Source organism: Leucoraja erinacea, chromosome 38, assembly GCF_028641065.1.
Source record: "Leucoraja erinacea ecotype New England chromosome 38, Leri_hhj_1, whole genome shotgun sequence".
Taxonomy (NCBI): Eukaryota; Metazoa; Chordata; class Chondrichthyes; order Rajiformes; family Rajidae; genus Leucoraja; species Leucoraja erinaceus.
In genome coordinates, this window is record NC_073414.1 from 8,556,426 (window position 1) to 8,571,829 (window position 15,404).

The 15,404-nt window shown below is 48.4% G+C and overlaps 1 protein-coding gene across 1 annotated transcript; it reads left to right on the plus strand.

The window, feature by feature from the left end:
• The first annotated feature begins 1,438 nt into the window (after window positions 1–1,438).
• On the plus strand, window positions 1,439–6,422 carry LOC129714258 (ADP-ribosylation factor 6-like). The gene has a single exon (XM_055663808.1). The coding sequence runs from the start codon at window positions 1,460–1,462 to the stop codon at window positions 1,985–1,987; it is 528 nt and encodes a 175-aa protein (XP_055519783.1). The 5' UTR covers window positions 1,439–1,459; the 3' UTR covers window positions 1,988–6,422.
• The last annotated feature ends 8,982 nt before the right edge of the window (window positions 6,423–15,404 follow it).

Sequence of the window (15,404 nt, forward strand, 5' to 3'; positions counted from 1 at the left end):
CTGTGCTTTTCTCCAGATCCCATTATCTGTAGTTCCTTGTGTGTGTTTTCAGATTAATTTCGATTAGACTCTGATCTCCAAATAACCCCAATATAGATGTGTCAGAGGTTGTGGTGGAGAGGGCGGGAGAATGGGGTTGGGAGGGAGAGATAGATCAGCCACGATTGAATGGCGGAGATGGGCCGAATGGCCTAATTCTGCTCCCATCCCTTCTGATAAATATCCCTGGACCTGGTGGGTTTTGGTGAGATCTGAAGAAGGGTCTCGACCCGTTCCTTTCCCCCAGAGATACTGCCTGTCCCGCTGAGTTACTCCAGCATTTTTGTGTCTTATCTTTGGTGACATCTCATCTCCCCGGAAAGTTGACGAGGTGAAAGTTTAAGGCCGGGGAGGGGTGTGGGTGGTGGCGGCATCTATCTTGTTTCGGTGCGAGTTTCTGTGTAAAGTCCATGGGGGTGGGAGGGGTGTTTCCTACGTCGCCGCTGGAACCACCGTCTCAAATCAGAGCAGCGGGCGTTGTGGCAAATGTATAACAACGTCGATTTGAACTTTGAAGGCCTTAACGAGGAAAAAATGAATGACAACTATAGATGAAGCAACGGAGACTGAGGCCACGCCTTGGCGAGGATCTCAGGAAGGAGGGGAGGGGAAGGGAATGGAAGGGAGGAGAGGAGGTTTTATGTCCAGCACTCCCCATGCATAGCGTTCAGCATTATACCGCAGGAACCGCAGCAGGTTTTATTTTAACTGGGAGAGGGGAGGGAGGGAGGGGGTGAAACCGAGCGTTTTTCAGGGTGATCTAATCCGCCTATTGCACCAGAGAAACGGCAAGCGTGACACAAAAGAGGCGGAGGCAAGGGGGAGGCGATGCAAGGCCACCTTAACTAACAGAGGGCGGGCAGAGCCATTTTAAAAAGTTGCAGAGAGACAGGGAGGTGGGCAAGTGTGTGTGTGTGAGCGCATGCTCGCTGCAATCTACATCCGCGCCCTTTCCTCTCCTCTCCTCTCTCTCCGGGGCTGCGAGTTCAGTTTCATGGATATTTTCTCCCCGATGTGTATATAATCTCAAATTTTTTTTTAAATTATTACAAGCCAAGGAGTTGTGTTGGGGAGAAAAACCTTTTTCTCTCTCTTGTTCCCCGAGAAGATGAAAAATGAAGGCATTGGAAGGGATGAGTGCGGAAGCTGTCGGGTGAGGTTGTGAATCGAGGCGTTTGTTGCAATTTGTGGACTTTGTATCAAAGGGCCTTGTATCAACGTTCCATTGAAACTACACGTCCCATTGATCGCCGGCCGGCGTTGCATCTCTGTGGCTACATATTGTGCAGCTCCACTTGACTCCTCTTATCCCCACCACCCCACCCCGTATTCCCCTCCCCCTCCCCTTCCTCACCCTCCCTACCCCCCTCCCGTCCCTCCCGTACCCCCCCCCCCCCCCCCCCGTCCCGCCGCACCGAAGATGGGTAACGCGTTCGCCAAGATCTTCGGCAGCAAGGAGATGAGGATACTGATGCTGGGCTTGGACGCAGCGGGCAAGACGACCATCCTGTACAAGCTGAAGCTGGGCCAGTCCGTCACCACCATCCCCACGGTGGGCTTCAACGTGGAGACGGTCACCTACAAGAACGTGAAGTTCAACGTGTGGGACGTGGGCGGACAGGACAAGATCAGGCCGCTGTGGAGGCACTACTACACGGGCACGCAGGGGTTAATCTTCGTGGTGGACTGTGCCGACCGCGATCGCATCGACGAGGCGAAGCAGGAGCTGCATCGGATCATCAATGATCGCGAGATGAGGGATGCTATCATCCTGATTTTCGCCAACAAACAAGACCTGCCCGATGCCATGAAACCGCACGAAATCCAGGAGAAACTGGGCCTGACCAGGATCAGAGACAGGAATTGGTATGTGCAGCCCTCATGCGCCACCTCGGGAGACGGCCTCCACGAAGGACTCACCTGGCTAAATTCAAATTACAAATCTTAACCAGACGAGACGCCCAGCATTACAATCTCTTTCCTCGGTCTGCTTTGGTTGAATGAAATATTTTAAGAAGAAGAAGGAGGAGGAGGAGAAGAAGAAAAAAAAACTTAACTTGTACAAGACACACAAGTTTACTTTAATGAAAACATTTCTGTTTTGTTTTGGGGAGGGGTGAGACTGAGAGGACATTCTCTAACCAATTGTCGAATTCATTCCAGCTCGGGTCTGGTTGGTGTTCGAGGTGAAATTAAGAGGGGGCGGCGGGAGGGAGGGGTTGTGATATATGCACACAGGCTATGCAATGGTGGGGAGGGGGGAGGGGGGAAGATAACCCTTACAGCGTTACCGCTCGGCTTCCAAACTTCTAACCCCCCCCCCTCCTCCCAACTATATTTCATTAAACGCCCTCCACACTATGTTATGCAACGAGGAAGCAGTCGGAGAGACCCCCATTTCTCCACCCCCCCACTAACCCTGACCTTAATCAGAACATCAATCTCATAGATCCATCATGCCTTTTTCAATTGGAACGATTCTGTATTGTAACACGGCAGCGTTGGTGCTGTGGGTTCAAGGCCTGTGAGGGGTGTGTGTGTGTGTGTGATGGGGCAACTTGGTTACTTTAATGACAGATTTGTAAAAATGAGTTATTTCTACCGAGGGGTGATGTTATCAAGATCTCTCTTTAGTAAATTGCCTTGTTTTGATGAACACAGTGAGGGTGCGGTTAGACTTTTTTTCTCTCATTGGATCCACTCTCGTCAAGGTGACCCTGACTAGCAGTTTCACTTGTAGGTTTCAAGTGTGTGACCTATGAGACCAAAAGTGTGTTTCCTTTACTATCGGTGCCTGTTGGGGGTGAATACACTGGAGCATAGGCCAGTGTAACAAAAATAATTGAACATAAGACTGGTAAATGAATGGGAAGCAAGTTTTTATTTAAATTCAACCTTACTAAACCTTATGGGCCCTGCGTTGCCAAATAATTGGCTAATTTACAATCTTAATCTTTCTGAAGTGAGCAAAGGTCGGAAGAATTAAGGTTAATTCCACTCTAAAGCTGAACCACTGTGGTAAGATCATGCCTTGCTTCCAAGTAACTATTCCTTCATAGACATAGAAACATAGCAAATAGGTGCAGGAGTAGGCCATTCGGCCCTTCGAGCCTGCACCGCCATTCAATATGATCATAGCTGATCATCCAACTCAGTATCCTGTACCTGCCTTCTCTCCATACCCCCTGATCCCTTTAGCCACAAGGGCCACATCTAACTCCCTCTTAAATATAGCCAATGAACTGTGGCCTCAACTACCTTCTGTGGCAGAGAATTCCACAGATTCACCACTCTCTGTGTGAAAAATGTTTTCCTCATCTCGGTCCTAAAAGATTTCCCCCTTATCCTTAAACTGTGACCCCTTGTTCTGGACTTCCCCAACATCGGGAACAATCTTCCTGTATCTAGCCTGTCCAACCCCTTAAGAATTTTATAAGTTTCTATAAGATCCCCCCCCCCCTCAATCTTCTAAATTCTAGCGAGTACAAACCGAGCCTATCCAGTCTTTCTTCATATGAAAGTGCTAATATTCTTGAAGTCTTGACTAATAAATCTACTGATCATTGCCTTCAAACTTCACCTTGGCACCTTTTAAGTTATTGGGGAGCTAATTTTTTTTTAAATTTTAAATTGTGCCACCCCACATTGTGTTCTCCATAAGAATTTGGATCCAAATGGGCAGGTTTGTGTCTGTTCAAATGTCACCACCTAGCCTGGTACTGCTTGAAGGATCTTGATAAAGTTGCCCACTCAGACCCCCCCACGGAGAACGTGTGGAGTGTGGAGTTTTCAGTAACGCTCTGTGTCTTGGTTCTGTTCATCAGCACTGGATGTGTATAAAATCCTCGCCTTCCACACACTGTCACAGTGGGAGGTGTGTGTTTATGTGTGTGTGTGTGTTATGAAAGGTGTGGAGATCTTGGCCATTTTATTTTCAGCTCCCCCCTCCCTCTCCCCAGTTTAACACCACCATTGGTGATGGCTGGGAAAACCGTATCTGATAGACTGAACCCGGAGTATTTATGGAGGTGGGAGAACGCAGGGGGGGGAGCTTTGCTCAGCTCACGATACCTCTGGTGTTAGGGGTTCAAGGCCTGTGTGCAACAGATGGAGCTGGGATTTGGGATGTGATCGCCATCTGCTTTCAGAATGATTTTGGGGGTGATCGTCGAGTTTCGAACGGGAACTTTTCAAATTCTGCATCGGGTAATTTCCTCTGCTACGGTAGAACTTTAGGATGCGGCATCGAACTTGAAGTTGCTTTTCAAAATTAAGCTTGAATTATTTAATCTACGTAACGGTACTAAACTCAGGGCGCTCCCTAATTGTGTCGGCCTGGGTCTTCCTTCCTCTCAACCTTACGGTACACTGGTGCTAATGAGATGGTGGGGCCATTGCCCAGAGAAACCTTCCTTCCACATCAGACGATGCCAGTGGGGCTGGGAATGAAGGTGCTTGAGGATGAGTGGGTGGGGTGGCAGATCAGCCCAATTGCACTGCCAAGCATCTGGGACAGGCGTGAGGTGCTAATTCCCCCTTTCTCCCCCCCACTCCTTAGGTTCAAAGGCAACAATTGCCAGTATCACCAGGGCCGAGATTTGATACATTTAGCAGGATTCCATCAAAATTGTGTCGTGCATGTTTTTTTTGTTTTTGATTTGCTGGTCTTTGTGAATCTTTAAATGCAGAGTCCCCGTCCTGTCTGCCTGCCTCCCAGCCCTTAGCGTTACTCATCGCAACCCCTCCAGACTTTTACAACCTGCTTTTAATTATCTCCCCGAATTCTCAGCAGGCAAAAGGCCGGGTGATGTTTAAGAAGGAACTGCAGATGCTGGAAAATCAAAATGCTGGAGAAACTCAGCTGGGTGAGGCAGCATCTATGGAGCGAAGGAAATAGGCAACGTTTCGGATCGAGACCCTTCTTCAGCTGAGTGAAAGGGGTTCCCTGCTGTACCGCTCACTTCCTGCTAGGTGTCGCCCCTGAGCACCTGCAATGGGGACCCCCTATAGCAGGAGATGTCCACACTCTGGGCATTTATGTGTCTGAACTCTGGCTGTAACTTGGAAGACTTTGTTTCCCCCGTTCAGATGCTTACAACTTTTCTTTTCCCCCCTTTGAAACAACCATTTTGAACTTTCCCCAGAGTTGCTCACTGTAACACTGTCAGAGGCAGTTTCATGGAGTATTAAGTCCTGACCTCTGGTCTGAATGGGATGGCATATTGGGAAAAATGGGGACTGATTCAACGCACCTTGCCCAGTTCACCTCCCTTCTCTTCCCCTCCCCCCTCCTCCGAATCAGGGCAAAGGGATTGAATCTGCTGTGACTTTCTTTTTAAAATTAAAAGATAATTTGGTGAGATATGGGGATTTCATACTTTCTGCAAAAAGAACCATTTAATGCAAGGATAATGTGTCTTTGCCTTAAATAACGCAAAATGGACCCCCTCCTCCCCGTCACGATAGTTCAGGAGTGGTACCTCTGTGTGCCAAAATTAAAAGTGAGTGTGTGGTGTTCGAGGTAGATGGTCTTGACTTCGAAGGGCAATGCAGTGGGAGTTGGGGGGACAGGACACCTCCAAGTCACTGGTGTACAATGTCAGTTCCTCTACCTGCTTCACATGTGACTTATTTCCCCCCCCCCCCCCCCCCGGATGTTTTCATGCACCTTGCACCCCAGGGTCTCCCATCCCCACTCTCACTGGTCGCCACGGAAACACTTCACCGCGGCCCCCCCCCCATCTCGCGCAGCCCCACCCAACCGACACCTTTCCCAAAATCCGCCCCCTGGATTCGAACCCCCAACTCTCGGTGGGGTTCGAGGTCTCCCCGGTTTAACCTGGAGGAGCCAGCTGTGTGCAATATGATCGGAAACGCCACCACCCGAACTCAAGACCTGTCTAATAACTCAACGCCAACTCCACTGACCTGGGTGAAATGACCACAGTAGAAGCTTGCAACCGAGTGTGAAACACTTTTGTCTTATGTGTATGTGTGTGTGTGTGTGTGTGGATGGGGGCAACTCGATCTGAAATTTTTATCATTCCTGACCTCCGATTGCTGGATGAAATCAGTGTGAAGGGGAGCTCTATATTGAGCCGATACTGTCTGCTGTGGGGATAATTGCTGGGACAATGGAGAGGGTGCTTAACTTTGTGTCTAACCCATGCTTTATCTGATCTGAAATTGGTTAATGGGAGCAGTAGAAGAAAATTTACTTGCACATAATTCTTACTGTATCTGCCTCAAGTTTGGATGGAGTATAAATTCTACAATACCGCCATGGAATATGAAACGCTAAAGAAATTTGAAGAATTTTTTTTGGGGGGGGGGGGTGTGGGGATTATAATGCTGTAAATTTAGCCTCAATAAAAGACTTGTACCAGTTACTTCTGAGGTGGTTCACTTGTTTGCTTGGATCACGCCTGGCCAGTTCTCCGAGTCCTCTCCCATCGCGGTGCGCGATCGGGAATGTCGTTTGGAATTAGCGCCCACCCCCCCCCCCTGTCAGGGAAAGCACTTGGCATAGACACAAGGTGTAGGAGTAGGCCATTCGGCCCTTTGAGCCAGCACCGCCATTCAATGTGATCGTGGCTGATCATCCCCAATCAGTACCCCTGTTCCTGTCTTCTCCTCATATCACCTGACTCCGCTATTTTTAAGAGCCCTATCTAGCTCTCTCTTGAAAGCATCCAGAGAACCGGCCTCCACCGCCCTCTGAGGCAGAGAATTCCACAGACTCACCACTCTCTGTGAGAAAAAGTGTTTCCTCGTCTCCGTTCTAAATGGCTTATTCCTTATTGTTAAACTGTGTGGTTCCTGGTTCTGAACTGCCCCAACATCGGGAATGTGTTTCCTGCCTCCAGCGTGTCCAAGCCTTTAACAATCTTATATGTTTCAATGAGATCCCCTCTCATCCTTCTAAACTCCAAAGTGTACAAGCCCAGCTGCTCCATTCTCTCAGCATCTAACAGTCCCGCCATCCCGGGAATTAACCTTGTACCCTTCGAGACCCTTCTTTAGTGGAGTCAGGGGATATGGGGAGAAGGCAGGAACGGGGTACTGATTGTGGATGATCAGCCATGATCACATTGAATGGCGGTGCTGGCTCGAAGGGCCGAATGGCCTACTCCTGCATCTACTGTCTATTGACCCGAAACCTGAATTCCACCAGCTTGACTGTGTGGTCATTAAATAATCTCATCTAATCTAAACGTCACCCATCCCTTCTCTCCAGAAATGCTGCCTATCCCACTGAGTTACTCCAGCATTTTGTGTCTATCTTAAACTAAACTAAACGTCTGAAGAAGGGTCCTGACCTGAAATGTCACCTATCCATTTCCTCCAGAGATGCTGCCTGTCCCGCTGAGTTACTCCAAAGTCGAACTGCATGGTTGGTTTCAATGTTTAATTTTGAACATCAGCCGGGGTTCCAGTTCCTAGTCGCTGAGTCTAACTGGGCCGTGGCAGCATCTGTGTGAGCACAGGATGTGTGTAGGCCCAGCCTGCTGGGTTGAGAGTCACTGATACAGATGATTAGAGTTACTCATAGAGTTACACAGTGGAAACAGGCCCATCCTGCCCACACCGGCCAACATGCCCCATCTACAGAACCAGGAGCCACACACAGTTTAAGAATAAGTTTCCCGATGTTGGGGTAAGCCATTTAGAACGGAGACGAGGAAACACTTTTTCTCACAGAGAGTTGTGAGTGTGGAATTCTCTGCCTCAGAGGGCGGTGGAGGCCGGTTCTCTGGATACTTTCAAGAGAGAGCTAGATAGGGCTCTTAAAGATAGCGGAGTCAGAGGATATGGGGGGGAAGGCAGGAACGGGGTACTGATTGGGGATGATCAGCCACGATCACATTGAATGGCGGTGCTGGCTAACTATCCATAAGAGCCCTATCTAGCTCTCTCTTGAAAGCATCCAGAGAACCGACCTCCACCGCCCTCTGAGGCAGAGAATTCCACCCACTCACAAATCTATGATAACGTTTTTGTCCTCATCTCCGTTCTAAATGTCTTACCACTTATTCTTAAACTAAGACCCCCAACATCGGGAACATGTTTCCTGCCTCTAGCGTGTCCAACCGCTCAATAATCTTATATGTTTCAATAAGATATCCTCTCATCCTTCTAATTGAAGTACATAGAATTTCCTCACTGTATCTCTAAACTAAACTAAACTAAGATTACAAAATGATGAGAGGCATAGATAGGGTAGATAGTCAAAGTCTTTTTTCCCCCCCAGGATGGGAGTATCAAATGCTATATGGTCTCCCCTCAATCTCCGACACTTCAGAGAAAACAGTCCAAGTGAAGAAGGGTCTCGACCCGAAACGTCACCCATTCCTTCTCTCCAGAGATTCTGCCTGTCCCGCTGAATTACTCCAGCTTTTTGTGTCTAATGAAGCTTGTCCATCCTCTCCTGCTAGCTAGTATATTCCTCACAGAGCAGCATCCTGCAAACCCCTTCAGTGCCCCCTCCCCAAAGCCCCCACATCCTTCCTGTACTGCAGCCTGCAATGCTCCCAATGTGGCCTGACTGAGCGTTCATACACGACTTCCTGCCTCTCACACTTGACTGAACAAGGCAAGTTTTAGTGACCTTTCAATAGCATTCACTAAATGCTGGAGTAGCTCAGCGGGACAGGCAGCTTCCCCGGAGAGAAGGAATGGGCGACGTTTTGGCTTGAGACCCTTCTTCAGACTCATGATCCGAAAAGTCACCCATCCTTCTCTCCAGAGATGCTGCCCGTCCCGCTGAGTTACTCCAGCACTCTGTGTCTATCTTCAGTGTAAACCAGCATCTGCAGTTCCTTCCTGCACATAAGAGACCTTCCACCAGCTTTCCACAGCACCCATAACTGTTGGGGGGGTCCAGAACCAGGGGCCACAGTTTAAGATTAAGGGGTAAGCCATTTAGCCATCGGGAACATGTTTCCTGCCTCTAGCGTGTCCAAACCCTTAACAATCTTATATGTTTCAATGAGATACCCTCTCATCCTTCTAAGTTGCTGCCATTCAGCACTTGCAGAGCTGGAGACCCGGGTTCGATCCCGACCACGGGCGCTGTCTGTACGGAGTTTGTACGTTCTCCCCGTGACCTGCGTGGGTTTACCAAGAGATGTTTAGTTTCCTCCCACACTCCAAAGACGTGCAGGTTTGTAGGTTAATTGGCTTTGGTGTAAATGTAAAATTGTCCCCAGTGTGCGTGGGATAATGTCGCAGCGGTATATTTGGAGTGTGGAAGGAAACCGGAGCACCCGGAGAAAACCCACGCAGGTCACGGGGAGAACGCACAAACTCCATACAGACAGGGCCCGTAGTCGGGATCGAACCTGGCTCTCTGGCGCTGCAAGGCAGCAACTCCACCATGCCGTCTGCAATCCCAGCTAAACCCAATCTATTAGCTCTCTCTCTCCCCCAGTGAGATCCACCAATCCTAATTGTGTTAATTGGTGTTTTGGTTAGCTTGACTCGTTGTATTACAGGCTTGATGGAGAATCCACAGCATCCTGTACATCCCACTCATTACTGGGAGTGAACATGCGTTAGAACAGAGAGGACATCCGATGCCTCACATAGAAACATAGAAACATAGAAATTAGGTGCAGGAGTAGGCCATTCGGCCCTTCGAGCCTGCACCGCCATTTAATATGATCATGGCTGATCATCCAACTCAGTATCCCGTACCTGCCTTCTCTCCATACCCTCTGATCCCCTTGGCCACAAGGGCCACATCTAACTCCCACTTAAATATAGCCAATGAACTGGCCTCAACTACCCTCTGTGGCAGAGATTTCCAGAGATTCACCACTCTCTGTGTGAAAAAAGTTCTTCTCATCTCGGTTTTAAAGGATTTCCCCCTTATCCTTAAGCTGTGACCCCTTGTCCTGGACTTCCCTAACATCGGGAACAATCTTCCTGCATCTAGCCTGTCCAACCCCTTAAGAATTTTGTAAGTTTCTATAAGATCCCCTCTCAATCTTCTAAATTCTAGAGAGTATAAACCAAGTCTATCCAGTCTTTCTTCATAAGACAGTCCTGACATCCCAGGAATCAGTCTGGGTGAACCGTCTCTGCACTCCCTCTATGGCAATAATGTCCTCCTCAGATTTGGAGACCAAAACTGTATGCAATACTCCAGGTGTGGTCTCACCAAGACCCTGTACAACTGCAGTAGAACCTCCCTGCTCCTATACTCAAATCCTTTTGCAATGAAAGCTAACAAAGCTCACAACCACCACCTCCACACCTCCCTTCTATCTCTCCCTGTTTTCCCTCTCCCTCTCCCTCCCTCTCCCTATCCCCCTCGCTCCCCTCATCTCATCTGTGGATTTCTCTGCCTCAGAAGGCGGTGGAGGCAGGAAACATGACTTCAGAATTAAGGGACAGTAGTTTAGGGGTAACATGAGGGGGAACTTCTTTACTCAGAGAGTGGTAGCGGTGTGGAATGAGCTTCCAGTGGAAGTGGTGGAGGCAGGTTCGTTGGTATCATTTAAAAATAAATTGGATAGGCATATGGATGAGAAGGGAATGGAGGGTTATGGTATGAGTGCAGGCAGGTGGGACTAAGGGAAAAAAAGTTGTTTGGCACGGACTTGTAGGGCCGAGATGGCCTGTTTCCGTGCTGTAATTGTTATATGGTTATATGTTCCCGATGTTGGGGGAGTCAAGGGGCCACACAGTTTAAGAATACTTAAGGATAAAGGGGAAATCCTTTAAAACCGAGATGAGAAGAACTTTTTTCACGCAGAGAGTGGTGAATCTCTGGAACTCTCTGCCACAGAGGGTAGTTGAGGCCACTTCATTGGCTATATTTAAGAGGGAGTTAGATGTGGCCCTTGTGGCTAAGGGGATCAGGGGGTATGGAGAGAAGGCAGGTACGGGATACTGAGTTGGATGATCAGCCATGATCATATTGAATGGCGGTGCAGGCTCGAAGGGCCGAATGGCCTACTCCTGCACCTAATTTCTATGTTTCTATGTTTCTAAGAATAAGGAGTAAGCAATTTAGAACAGAGGTGAGGAAACACTTTTTCTCACAGAGAGTGATGAGTCTGTGGAATTATCTGCCTCAGAGGGCAGTGGTGACAGGTTCTCTAGATGCTTTCAAGAGAGAGCCAGATAGGGCTCTTAAAGATAGCAGAGTCAGGGGATATGGGGAGAAGTCTCCCTCTCCCCCTCTCTCTCTCCCTCTCTCTCTCCCATCTCTCTTCCCTCCCTCTCTCCATAATCACCTGTTTGCAGTTGCTGTGATCATTCCCTCTCTGCATTTATTTCCACGCTATGTAATGCCCAGTCACTGACGTTTCTTTTGATGTTATAAGAGACATAGTTGCTTACAAGTGGCATCACAGGTGGATAGGGTGGTCTAGAACTGAATGGTGCATTGGCCATCATTCAGAGTATTGAATATAGTGTATAGTCAAGGTTCGGTGCTGTCTGTATGGAGTTTGCACGTTCTCCCCGTGTCCTGCGTGGGTTTTCTCCGGGTGCTCGGGTCTCCTCCCACATTTCAGGTTTGTAGATTAATTGGCTTCGTTAAATTGTGTCTATCGATCCTGGCCTCTCTCCACTGGCTCCCTGTGCGGTTCCGAATCAATTTCAAGCTCCTCCTTTATGCCTACAAAGCCCTTAACGAGCTCGGCCCCACCTACATCAATAGTCTGTTCACCCACCGCACCACCTCCAGGTCCCTCAGATCGGCCGACTTGGTGTTACTGAACATCCCGCGGTCTAGGCACAAGCTCAGGGGCGACCGACCGCACCTTTGCAGTTGCAGCTCCTAGACTGTGGAACATCATCCCCCTTCCCATCAGAACTGCCCCCTCCATCAACTCTAAACCGAGACTTAAAACTTATTTCTACTCACAAGCGTTTCTCGAGGACCTCTGAGGTAGGGCTACATGTATGTATTTATGTATGTATTGTTAGATCTATGTACCACTGTATGTAGCACCATTATGGGCCAAAACCCTTCTTCAGACCATGAAGAAGTGTCTCAAACCGAAACGTTGCCTATTTCCTTCGCTCCATAGATGCTGCTGCACCCACTGAGTTTCTCCAGCATTTTTGTCTACCTTCGATTTTTCCAGCATCTGCAGTTCCTTCTTGATCTGTTTGAAGAACGTTAGTGCCCGCACTGATGTAAAGCACTTTGGTCAACGAGAGATGTTTTTAAATGTGCTATAGGAATAAAATGGACTTGACTTGACTTGTGTGTAGGATAGGGCTAGTGTATGGGGTGATTGCTGGTCACTGTGGGCTTGATGTATCTTTACATTAAGAGCAGCCCTCCACAGGGTAATGTCACTGAGGTTAACACAAGAGCGTTTCCTGCTGTGAGCTTCACCGCTGTGTTAGGGCCTTCAGGGGTGGGCTCCCCATATCGCTGCCACAGGTGGCGGTCTCAGCGGCTTTGTGCGGCTACACGTTTCTGCACATCGCCGCCACACCTGCCTCCCCAAACAGGAAGCGCGGTTAGCTGCGAAACTTGCCTTCCCATCTACGTCAGGAAATGGCTGCTTGGGTTGTTGTTTTTTGAATGCCCAGGCCTAACGTAGAATAGAAACATAGAAACATAGAAATTAGGTGCAGGAGTAGGCCATTCGGCCCTTTGAGCCTGCACCGCCATTCAATATGATCATGGCTGATCATCCAACTCAGTATCCCGTACCTGCCTTCTCTCCATACCCTCTGATCCCCTTAGCCACAAGGGCCACATCTAACTCCCTCTTAAATATAGCCAATGAACTGTGGCCTCGACTACCCTCTGCGGCAGAAAGTTCCAGAGATTCACCACTCTCTGTGTGAAAAAAGTTCTTCTCATCTCGGTTTTAAAGGATTTCCCCCTTATCCTTAAGCTGTGACCCCTTGTCCCGGACTTCCCCAACATCGGGAACAATCTTCCTGCATCTAGCCTGTCCAACCCCTTAAGAATTTTGTAAGTTTCTATAAGATCCCCTCTCAATCTCCTAAATTCTAGAGAGTATAAACCAAGTCTATCCAGTCTTTCCTCATAAGACAGTCCTGACATCCTGCTGTCAACATCTACACTGCCACAACAACATACAACATGCAAGACTGCAGCACACAAATTGCAATATCCCCTTTTTTTTTCTAATTTTTTCTTTTTCAAAGACTTTATTCAACACATCAAATACTACAACAGATCAAGTCATACACAAAACGAACTTACATTATATTGTGTCATTATAGTACAACATTACAATCATTATTCACAATACTCTCAACCCCACGCGGTGACCAGCGCCCACGGAATACCTCCAAAGTCCCCGTGAGCACCGCATGTTCCCTCTCCAGGGACACACGTGCACGGACGTAGGCCCGAAAGAGGGGCAGGCAGCCGACTCTTGCCTGACCATCCATCGCCTGCTGCCTGGACCCACGTATGGCCATCTTGGCCAGGCCCAGGAGTAGACCGACAGGTAGGTCCCACCCTCCCACTTGGCTCTCCCCACACCCTGCCTTGTGTCCAAACACAAGAATCGTAGGACTAAAATGTAACCAGAACTTTAGGAACAACCCCTTCAGATATTGATACAGGGGCAGTAGCCTCTCACACTCCATATAAATGTGGAACACGGTCTCTTCCTCGCCCTCTCTCTCTCACTCTCTCTCTCCCTCTCCGTCTGTCTCTCACCCCCTCTCACTCCCTCTCTCACTCTCTCTACCTCTCCCTCTCCTTCCCCCCTCTCTCTCCTTCCCTCTCTCGCACTCTTCTTCTTTCTCTCATACACTCTCCCCTCTCCTCCCGTCATTCCCATTCTAGAATGATGGAAATAGGTGGGTAGGGAATTCTTCAGATCTCATTCATCAAGTCTAATTTCATTTCCATTTGGGTCAACGACCAAGTCACACATTACCTAGAAACATAGAAACATAGAAATGAGGTGCAGGAGTAGGCCATTTGGCCCTTCGAGCCTGCACCGCCATTCAATATGATCATGGCTGATCATCCAACTCAGTATCCCGTACCTGCCTTCTCTCCATACCCTCTGATCCCCTTGGCCACAAGGGCCACATCTAACTCCCTCTTAAATATAGCCAATGAACTGGCCTCGACTACCCTCTGTAGCAGAGAGTTCCAGAGATTCACCACTCTCTGTGTGAAAAAAGTTCTCCTCATCTCGTTTTTAAAGGATTTCCCCCTTATCCTTAAGCTGTGACCCCTTGTCCTGGACTTCCCCAACATCGGGAACAATCTTCCTGCATCTAGCCTGTCCAACCCCTTAAGAGATCTTGAAGCACTGTCGAAGATACTTGAAACAGCAATGGGTTGAAAACAGAAGCTGAACTTGGAGAAGTCAGACACAGTCAAACTTAATGCGTGAAGAAGTCGTGTGTATAGAGAGTGGTGGATGCCTGGGGACATGGTTGAGGCAGCTTCAGAATTAAAGAACGTTCCTTTAGGAAGGAGATACAGGAATTTCTTTAGTCAGAGGGTGGTGAATCCGTGGAATTCTGGAGGCCAAGTCAATGAATATTTTTAAGGTAGAGATAGATAGATTCTTGATTAGTTCGGGTGTCAGGGGTTATGGGGAGAAGGCAGGAGAATGGGGTTAGGAGGGAGAGATGGCTCAGCCATGATTGAATAGCGGAGTAGACCTGATGGGCCGAATGGCCTAGTTCTGTCCTGTCACATATGAACCTATGAACAATAGCGGCATTGAAGACGTTTTTCCATAGACTGGTGGACATGCAGGGAATGGAGAGTTTAGATCGGTGGAAGATAGACACAAAGTGCTGGAGTAACTCTACGGGTCAGGCAGCATATCTGGAGAACATGGATAGGTGACGTTTCGAGTCGGGAGTCTTCTTTAGTTCTGAAGAAGGATCCCGACCTGAAACATCTTCTACCCATGTTCTCAAGAGATACTGCCTGACCCACTGAGTTACTCCAGCACTTTGTGTCTTTATTTTGTTGAAAAAAACATCTGCAGTTCCTTGTTTCAACAAACCCGGTCGTGAGATAAGAGGAGTGTCTTTATGATGCCTATATACTGGACAAATGGGAGAATGGTTTCCTGAGCAATAGGATTAAGAATCTTAGCTGTTAGTGATAAGACAATAGGTGCAGGAGTAGGCCATTCGGCCCTTCGAGCCAGCACCGCCATTCAACGTGATCATGGCTGATCATCCCCAATCAGTACCCCGTTCCTGCCTTCTCCCTGACTCCGCTATCTTTTAAGAGCCCTATCTAGCTCTCTCTTGAAAGCTAGAATTAGGCCATTAGAATTAACCATTAGGCCAGTAGAATTACATAGAAACATAGAAATTAGGTGCAGGAGTAGGCCATTCGGTCCTTCGAGCCTGCACCGCCATTCAATATGATCATG

Bases quoted from the DNA above. Each gene is read 5' to 3' on its own strand.
- LOC129714258 (XM_055663808.1), top strand. From the start codon at position 1,460: ATGGGTAACGCGTTCGCCAAGATCTTCGGCAGCAAGGAGATGAGGATA.